Source organism: Gekko japonicus, unplaced genomic scaffold, assembly GCF_001447785.1.
Source record: "Gekko japonicus isolate JY-2015 unplaced genomic scaffold, Gekko_japonicus_V1.1 scaffold398, whole genome shotgun sequence".
NCBI classification, from domain to species: Eukaryota; Metazoa; Chordata; class Lepidosauria; order Squamata; family Gekkonidae; genus Gekko; species Gekko japonicus.
Window position 1 is genome coordinate 401,177 of NW_015164676.1, and position 10,216 is coordinate 411,392.

At 52.0% G+C, this 10,216-nt stretch overlaps 1 protein-coding gene across 1 annotated transcript in view; it reads right to left on the reverse strand.

The window, feature by feature from the left end:
• Positions 1-10,216, reverse strand: part of OPA1 (optic atrophy 1 (autosomal dominant)) — a 92,296-nt gene that overhangs the window by 4,322 nt on the left and 77,758 nt on the right. Inside the window, exon 30 of the mRNA XM_015409275.1 lies at positions 931-1,011. Coding sequence (XP_015264761.1) covers positions 944-1,011 — 68 coding nt within the window. The 3' untranslated portion in view covers positions 931-943. The remainder of the gene's footprint in view (positions 1-930; positions 1,012-10,216) is intronic.

The window sequence follows — 10,216 nt, forward strand, 5'->3', positions numbered from 1 at the left end:
TTCTCTCCGAATTACAACTGATTGGCAGACGACAGAGATCGGTTCCCCTGGAGAACATGGAGGAGGAGGAGGAGGAGATGGGATTTATACCCTGCCGCTTTCACTCGGAGTCTCAGAGCGGCTGACAAACTCCTTTCCCCCCCCCCTCCCCAAAACAGACACCCTGGGAGGTCGGTGGGGCTGAGAGAGCTCTTGACAGAACTGCTTGTGAGAGAACAGCTCTGAGAGAACTTGTGACTGGCCCGAGGTCACCCAGCTAGCTGCACATGGAGGAGGAGTGGGGAATCAAACTCGGTTCTCCCAGATTAGAGTCTGCGCTCCTCACCACGACACCAGACTGGCTCTCAATGGCAGTTTTGAAGGACGGACTCTGTGGCAGGCAACCCCACCCCTGCTGAGCTCCCCCCCCTCACGTGAACTCTGCCCTCCCCAGCCTGGAATGGGCAGCCCTCCTCCCAGGCCGCCTGTCACCATCCTCTCAGGCCCGAGGAGGCTGTGCACAGGGAAGGCGGTGGCGGCGGCAGCAAGAACGCCACAAGCAGAAGGTGGGGCCCCAAAGGGACAGGCAGCGAGAGGGAGGGACTCCCCACAGGATGCCACTGCCAGGAGCACTGCTCCGGTTCCAGGAGAGCCGGGTTCGAGCCCCTCCTCAGCCGGGGAGCCATTCTCCCGGCTCTGCCCACCTCAGAGGGCCCCTGAGAGGGTCAACAAGCCAAGGCTCGTAAGACGAAGCCGTTCCCCCTGGCCCCTGTCCCACCCATGAACAGGTGGGTGGCTGGGACTTCGGCAAAGGTGAAGGGTGGGACTCCCTGCTTCTGGCAGAGAAGGGCTCAAATGGACTCCAGAAGCCATGGCCCCAAAAGAAAAGGGGCCGGCCCGCCCAGCTCAGGGGGCTCTGCAGTCGCCTGCCCTCCGGGAAAAGTCGCTCACCTCGCTGAACCTTCTATTTCTCTTCTTGGTGGAGGGCTTCAATGAAGGCTTCAAGTTTTTCTTGGATCTCCCGGACTGTTTCTGGAAAAGAGGAGCAGGCAGCTGTCAGGACCATGAAACCATCTCTCCCGGAGCTGACTGTGGGCTGGCCTGGAGAGGAGCCCCCCCCGCCCCTTGGGGGGCTCAGTGGCAAAGGATTCCCCTCTTCTGATGTGTGCCGAGACCCGCCTGGCACCTGGCCTCCTAAAAGTTCTCCAAGCTCCAATCCTGGGGGGGGGGGCTTTTTGCGGGGGGGGGAGGAAGACAGTGGTTATTCACTGGCGAGAAAAAGGATCCTCTCCTCCGCTGCCTAGTGGAATGGCTCCTTGCCCTCCTCCACATGACAGCCTTTCAGATATTTAAAAAGAGCCATCCTGTCCCCCCCCCCTTCTCCAAACTCAACATTCCCAGGGCCCTCAAGGCCTTTCCTCGCAGGGCTCAGTCCCCAGACCCCCGATCCTCCTCCTCGCTCTCTTCTGCACCCTCTCCTCGATTTTGCCCACACCCTATCTGAAGTGAGGCCCCCAGAACTGCACACAGGAGGACTCCAGGTGCGGCCTGACCAAGGCAGTCTATACAGAGCTTAAGAGTTTGTGCTGTTTCACAGCCCGCAGAAGAGCTGGCTGGTTGGTGCAGTGGAGGAGATCTCTGCCCCACACGGGCTCCAGAGTCTCAAAGCAGAGACTGAGACAGGCTAGCTGTAAACCTGCCGCGCCTTATGGGGCTTCAGGCTGGGTTCCCAAACGCCATGCCCGTGGGTGCCCATGGTGCCCGCTGAGACCTTCCCCGGCACCAGAGTCTTCTGTTTCTGCAAAATGGACGGGGCTCGGATGGGCTGTGCTGACCAAACGGCGCCGCCTCAGGAGTGGCTCTGCCACCACCGCTCTGGTTTCGTTCCCTCTCCTTCTTCTTTCCCAGCATATATTTTTTAAACTCACCCCTCTTTCCGCCTGCACTTGTGCTTTCTGTGTGTGGCTCCGCCCACCTCCCAGGCCGCCGGTCAGTGCTGGTGCCCCGCAGCACCCTGTGCCAGAACGCCAAAGAGGCTCCCAGGCTCAGAGAAGCCCACAGGGACCCCCCCCCCCGGCTTATTATAAGCCACCCAGGAAGGTTATGAACCCAGCCGGACCCTTACTGAAACCTATCCCATCCTCACCCCCAGGTTTCCGGCTGGTTGTGACAGTCAAGGACGCCCAGGTCCACATCCAGTATAGTGGCAGACTGCGGTTATCTGTTTCTGCATCTTATCCAGCGTTCACAGAATCACAGTGTTGGAAGGGACCTCCAGGGTCATCTAGTCCGACCCCCTGCGCAATGCAGGAAAGTCACAAATACCCCCCCCCCACACACACACACCCCACCAGTGGCTGCTGGTTCCATGCCCAGATGACAAAAAAGCCCTCCAAGATCCCCGGCCAAATCGGCCTGGAGAAAAATTGCGTGCTGACCCCCAAGTGGAGATCGGCATTTCCCCGGGCATGTCAGAAAAGGGCCACGAGAACTAAGCACTGAGGCAACCCTTCCTGCCCTCCCTCTCACGATCTGCCTAAGTTCACAGAATCTGCATTTATCCAGTGTTTATGGCTCAAAGACATTCAGACTGCTTATGAAGACACAGAAGCATCAGTGCAGCTTTTACGTATTCATATTATTTTATATGATTATACAGGACATTGTTGAATATTTGTTGTATTGTTTTCATCGATGTATCTGATGCATGTGTTTTAATTGACGTTAACTGTTCACTGACGTAAACCGCGTTGAGCTCTGAAATAAAAAACTAAACAAACTAACTCCCAGGCCCCAGGCATCAGACCAAAGAGGGGTGGCCCCAGGAAGCACATGCTCTGGAGGAAGGAACTGCCGGGGGTGAGGCTGGCACCCCTCTCCCACCTTCCCCCTCTGTGCCCTCTGTGGGTGGGCTCTGTGCCCATGGATGGAGAAGGCAAGCAGTCACCGGGGGGGGGGATAAGTACATAAGAGATGCCAATGTTGGATCAGGCCAAAGGCCCCTCCAGTCCAACACTCTCTCTGTCACACAGTGGCCAGAAATACCAGAGGCCCTCAGGAGGTCCACCAGTGGGGCCAGGGCACTAGAAGCCCTCCCACTGTTGTCCCCCCCCTCCAAGCACCAAGAAGACAGAGCATCACTTGCCCCAGAGCCCCTATCTATACCTTGTGGCTCAGAGCCACTGATGGACCTCTGCTCCAATGCCTATCTAATTCCCTCTTGAAGCCGTCCGTGCTTGTAGCCTCCACCACCTCCTGTGGCAGTGAATTCCATGTGTTAATCACTCTTTGGGTGAAGAAGTACTTCCTTTTATCCATTCTAACCCAACCGCTCAGCAATTTCATGGAGTGCCCACAAGGTCTCCTATTGTGAGAAAGGGAGAAAAGTACCTCTTTCTCTACCTGCTCTATCCCATGCATAATCTTATAAACCTCAATCATGTCACCCATCAGTCGTCGTTTCTCCAAGCTCAAGAGCCCTAAGCGCTTTAACCTTTCCTCATAGAGAAAGTGTTCCAACCCTTTTATCATTCTAGTTGCCTTTTTCTGCACTTTTTCCAAAGCTATAATAACCTGAGTCAGATTGAGGTGACGAGAGAGGAGGTCCTAAAACTGATAAACTCAAAAACTGATAAATCACCAGGCCCAGATGGCATACATCCGAGAGTTCTGAAAGAACTCAAATGTGAACTTGTGGATCTCCTGACAAAAATATGTAATCTTTCCTTAAAATCAGCCTCCATTCATGAGGACAGGAAGGTAGCAAATGTCACTCCCATCTTTAAAAAGGGTTCCAGAGGAGATCCGGAAAATTACAGGCCAGTCAGTCTGATGTCGATACCGGGTAAATTGGTGGAAACCATTATTAAGGAAAGAATTAGTAGGCACATAGATGAACAAAACCTATTGAGGCAGACTCAACATGGGTTCTGTAAGGGAAGATCTTGTCTCACTAACCTATTAGTGTTCTTTGAGGGGGTGAACAAACATGTGGACAAGGGGGATCCAATAGATATTGTTTACCTTGACTTCCAGAAAGCTTTTGATAAAGTTCCTCATCAAAGGCTCATAAGTAAGCTCAAAAATCATGGGATAAAAGGACAAGTCCTTTTATGGATCAAAAACTGGCTAATTAATAGAAAACAGAGAGTGAGTATAAATGGGCAGTTCTCTCAGTGGAGGGGGGTAAGCAGTGGGGTACCACAGGGATCAGTACTTGGTCCACTGCTTTTTAACTTGTTCATTAATGATTTGGAGTTGGGAGTAAGCAGTGAAGTGGCTAAATTTGCGGATGATACAAAGTTGTTCAGGGTGGTGAAAACCAGTGAGGATTGTGAGGCACTCCAAAGGGATCTGTCAAAGATGGGCAAGTGGGCGTCAACATGGCAAATGGGGTTCAATGTGGCCAAGTGCAAGGTGATGCACATTGGAGCCAAAAATCCTAAATATAAATACACATTGATGGGGTCTGAACTGGCAGAGACTGAGCAAGAGAGAGATCTTGGAGTTGTAGTGGATAACTCACTGAAAATGTCGAGACAGTGTGTGACTGCAATAAAGAAGGCCAATGCTATGCTGGGGGATGCTCTGTCATCTTGGTGCTTGGGGGGGTCAACAGTTGTAGGGCTTCTAATGTCCTGGCCCAACTGGTGGACCTCCTGATGGCACTGGTATTTCTGGCCACTGTGTGATACAGAGTGTTGGACTGGATGGGCCTTTGGCCTGATCCAACATTGGCATCTCTTATGTTCTTATGTTTTTAAGGTGTGGTGACCAGAACTGCACACAGTATTCCAAATGAGGTCGCACCATTGATTTATAGAGGGGCATTATGATATTGGCTGATCTGTTTACAATACCCTTCCTAATAATCCCCAGCATAGCATTGGCCTTCTTTATTGCAGTCACACACTGTCTCGACATTTTCAGTGAGTTATCCACTACAACTCCAAGATCTCTCTCTTGATCTGTCTCTGCCAGTTCAGACCCCATCAACGTGTATTTATAGTTAGGATTTTTGGCTCCAATGTGCATCACCTTGCACTTGGCCACATTGAACCCCATTTGCCATGTTGACGCCCACTCGCCCATCCTTGACAGATCCCCTTGGAGTGCCTCACAATCCTCACTGGTTTTCACCACCCTGAACAACTTTGTATCATCCGCAAATTTAGCCACTTCACTGCTTACTCCCAACTCCAAATCATTAATGAACAAGTTAAAAAGCAGTGGACCAAGTACTCTCAGGCACGGCAACGGGAGGAAGCTTCTCTCTGGGGAGTGACGCTTGGCCCCGGCCACACAGGAGCTCACAGGACGGAGGAATTCCCTGCTGCCAGGGGGAGGGGGACACACACACACAGGATCCCGGGAGCCTAACCCCCGGGTCTCGCGACCAGGCATCAAGGGCAACCTTTGAAGCAGAGTCACCTTGACAAATCCTGCCTGCTCTCGGTATCTTCCTGTTGTCCCCGAGCGGATGAACCTTCTCATTCAATGTGTCCCCCCCGCCGCCGCCCCCAAGTGTCACTCACACCCCTCAAAGCCCCCCGGCGGTCCCCCTTTCTTTCTCTCCTCCTGACCTCTCTGCCCAAAGAGTTGCTCCAGATGGGTGCTGCACAAACAACGTTCTCTTTGATAGCCTTTCAGTGTCGAGTGAGTGAAAGATACGAATCCCTAATTCTCGCAACACCTGTTAAACAGCGATCCGAACGGCAGAGAACCAAAGGCACAAAGCCCCGGCTTCCAGCGCCACGACAATGAAAGACGGCCGGCGGGCGGCTCTGAATGCCCATTCTACTCCCCATTTACTCGGTGTTGACTCAAAAGATGAGCTGCTCCGTGCATCCATTCTCCCCCCCCCCACCCACACTGGGACCATGAATATTCCCATAATCCCCTTTCCCCCGCCCCATAAACCCGGCTGACACAGAATGAAGAAATCTTCTATTCAGAAGCCTCAAGAGACCCATTCAGCCTGGTGGGCTCTTTATCTCCACATGAAACAGCCCCCCCACCCCCAACGGCCCTCTCTCCTCTTCTTTGCATTAATCCTCTGATCCCGGCTCTAAGGAGCTCAAAAACAGACTAATTGACCTGTAATTAGGATCTGAATACTCATCACGGACACAGAAACAAAGATCCAAGGCAAAGCCTGATCTCGGTCGGCAAAGGATGGCGAGAGAGCGGCGTCTCCAGAAACGCACTCTGCCACCTCCTCCCCAGCCTCCCTCCGCAGGGCGACTTTGCTGCAGTGAAGAGCAACACCAGACAGGATGCCCATCGGGTCGAGGCATTTCTGCAAAACTGGACTGGCACGCTCGGTGGGCAGGCGCTCACAGCTGCAGGGCCCAGCGGCCCTCCGCAGTCATGGGACGGGGGCCACTGTCATTGGTCAAAGCCAAGTCCCCCAGCAACCAAAGGGCTCTTCCAACGGGGCAGTCAGGCCAGCTCAATGGGCTCTCCTCTGGGGCTGCAGAGACAGGGCGGAGACGGTCGCGGCACATTCCTGGGGCAACGGCTCTAGTGGAGCCGGCCTCATTCCTCCACAAACAGGGGTGTCCTGTCGAGGAGCTGCAGTGGATGGTTGCTGCTCTCTGACTGCGGAGAGGGCACCCGAACCACAGGGATCTCCTTCAGAGAGCCAGTGTGGTGTCGTGGTTAAGTGCGCGGAACTCTGATCTGGGAGAACCGGGTTGGATTCCCCCACTCCTCCTCCACTTGCACCTGGCTGGATGACCTTGGGCAAGCCCTAGTTCTGACAAGAGCTGTCCTTGAAAAAGAGCAGTTTCTGTCAGAGCTCTCTCAGCCCCACCCACCTCACAGGGTGTCTGTTGTGGGGAGGGGGAGGGAAAGGAGTTTGTAAGCCGCTCTGAGACTCCTTTGGGTAGTGAAGGGTGGGGTGTAAATCCAATCTCCTCCTCCCCCTCCTCCTCTTCTTCTTCCTCCTCCACGTGCACCTGGCTGGATGACCTTGGGCAAGCTGTAGTTCTGATAAGAGCTGTTATTGAAAAACAGCCGTTTCTGTCCGAGCTCTCTCAGCCCCACCTTCCTCACAGGGTGTCTGTTGTGGGGAGGGGAAGGGAAAGGAGTTTGTAAGCCACTCTGAGACACCTTCGGGTAGTGAAGGGTGGGGTGTAAATCTAATCTCTTCTTCTTCTTCTTCAGCCTCAGGGGCTGAGCTCTGGCACCAGTACAGGGCCTTGCTGCAGCTCCCGGCTGGAAGGAATCCCTCTTTGCCTCCAAGGGGCCAGAGTCAGAACGGAGGAGACTGGTGTGGATTGGAGAACCCACCCTAACCCTTCCCCACAGGCATTCGTGAGGAACCCCCCCCCAGGTTTGCTCAGGTAAAGAGAAAAATACAACAAACAACAAACACTGTGACATGAACGACCAGAACATTGAGTAAATGTTGTTTAATGAATCAAACTTTACAAAATTACAAGGAAAAGCCCATCATACACTCAATAAAACTTTACAAAATTACAAGGGAAGTCCATTATGCCAGCACAATGTAGGAGGCTTGTGCACCCTAGTTAAAGAAACGAGACTGGCTTCCTCCTAATACTAACGCTAGAAATGGAACCAGAAAGTTCTACAAAATTTAAAAATAAATAAATAATTAAGCTAAGAATTTATAAATTAATAATATAAAATAATAAAGACTATTCCATTCAGCCGCATGTTTCTTTTCATGTAAAATACCATGGATTTTTTTCTAGGACTAAAGTGCAGAAAATAAAGAAGTTAAGCATTGGTTTGCTCCTGACAGACATTGAACTGTATCAAGAGGCTGATACCTTGCTATACAATAGGATTACTCCTGAGGAAGATTGGGATGAAATTAGTTTATATTTGGGTGCTCATTGAGTATGATGGACTTTCCTTGTAATTTTGTAAAGTTTTATTGAGTGTATGATGGACTTTCCCATTCCCCTCCCCACAATAGACACCCTGTGAGGTAGGTGGGGCTGGGAGAGCTCTGACAGAAACTGCCCTTGAGAGAACAGCTCTGAGAGAACTGTGGCTTACCCAAGGTCATCCAGCAGGCTGCATGTGGAGGAGTGGGGGATCAAACCCGGTTCTCCCAGATCAGAGTCCGCCTGCACTTAACCACCACACCAAACTGGCTCTTGGGAGGCCAGCTCCTCCAGCCCAGAGGACTCTCCGCTGCCTATTTTCTATTACTATTTTATTGGATTTGTAACCCAATAACGTCGGGTAACGTCGATTTGTAAAACACACAACATTCAAAACATTCATACAATAAATACACTAAAAATTATAATAATTACAATAAATACAATAAAATACATTAAATACATCCACTATTCAGCTAAAAGGTGGCAGAAAATCCTACAGAGGGGCAATATCTGATGAGAAGGGAATGGGAGGGGAGAGAGGAGGAGGGGGAGGCCAACTGTTGATGAAACCTGCCAGACAGGAGCCCGTCGCTGCCCTCAACCAGCAGCCCGACGGAACAACTCTGTTTTGCAGGCCCAGTGGAACTGTAACAAGTCCCGCAGGGTCCTGATCTCTCTCTCCCGGAAGAGGGTTCCACCAGAGTGTTTTGGGCTTTAAACGTCAACACCAAAACCTTGACTTGAACAAGTCTTTAATCTGGAGCCCGTGCGACCGGCAGAGCACCAGTGGGATACGGGCTTTAAAGGACGTTCTTGTGAGAACCCTTTCAGCTGCATTTTGGACAAGTTGCGGTTCCGGGTCGGTCTCAAGGGAAGCCCTGTAGGCTGGTGTGTGTGGGGGGAATGTCTGCGTCTTGGCGTGTGCACTTTCATTTTCCCTGCTGTCTTGGTGATGCTCCCTTATCTGTATGTTTTATGTGCCTGACCTTGAGTGGCTAGCTGTAACACCATCCCTGGGCCATTACATCCTGGCGGGCCCCTTCTATTGCCCTGATTGGCTCTCTGCCACCCAGTGACCCCTTTGAACAGTGGATATCCGTTCTCCTCGCGCTTTTGCTTTAGTCTTAACACAGAACCTGAAGTAGAGATGCTCTGCCAATACTGTACCAATAAACTTTCCTTCTGAAGAAGAGAGTTGTTGGTTCTGATTGTTGCAGGAGTCTGACACCCTGCGTTGAGCGAGTTACAGTAGTCCAGCCAGGAGGTGACCGTTGCATGGATCACTGTGGCTAGGTCACAGGGAGACAGGAAGGGGACCAACTGCTTAACCTGGATAAGAGGGTAGAACAGGAGCTTAACAACATTTGTGACCTGGGCCTCCACTGAAAGGAAGGCATCCAGGATGACTGCGTGGTGTACCGCTTGTGGGAGACCCAGAAGGTCCGTCTCCTGCAAGCCCAGGAATCAACCTTCCCATGGCCGATGGTACCACTGCAGTCTACGGATTGCTGGATTGGACCTATTTGCTACGGGTCTCAAACCAGTTAATGCTTCACATTTCTGAACCAGTTTCCTCTTGTTCACATACTATCTTGACCCAACAGGAAAAAGCCAAACCTTAAAGAGAAAACCACCCAGGCTGTCCTTAAAGGGACAGATCATCATCGATCACGGGCCAAGACAGATTCATAATAAGAGGCCCCCTTCTGTTTCCTTAAGGCTGCAAAACCAGATGGGAAGTGAATGGACAGTCAATGGGTCACGAAAACACAGGGGAGGATCCGCTTGTCTGCTACATTTATGTTCCCAGCGAGGGGGGAAAAAAGGGGGTCAAGACGGAAACGGCACGGCCGGCTGCTGGAAAAGGCCTTTCTTTGGGCAGCTACAAAGAGCGTGGCTGTTCCTCGCCCGACTGTCAAAGGCTGTCTTGTCAAAAGGCCTTCCGCAGCTCCGGCTTGCTAAAGAGGCAGAGGCAGGCCGATGAATCGGGAGAGATTCTTGGACAATTAGCTCATTAGCCCAATGAAACCCCCAAGACAAAGAGCTGCCAAACAGAAAGCGCCTGAATGGAATTTATAACAGTGCGGGGAGAGCCATCCCCATGCATCACGGCAGAGGTTATGGCAGGCCGAAAGGGAGAGCCTGAGATAGAGCAAAGAGAAGTGACGGAAGCCCAACTCCTTTCCTCACCACCGGGAACTTCCTGGGATCACGAGAACAACCTCCCCTCGCAAAGGAGGGCGTCTGGTGTCATGGAGCCAATTTACGTCCAACATGAATGATTCCTGAGAATTTTCAATGGCAGGCTCAGTTTACCAGAATTAAGACAAGCACTCTGCTCAACCTCCATAAACATGGGGGCGGGGGGGGGGGGG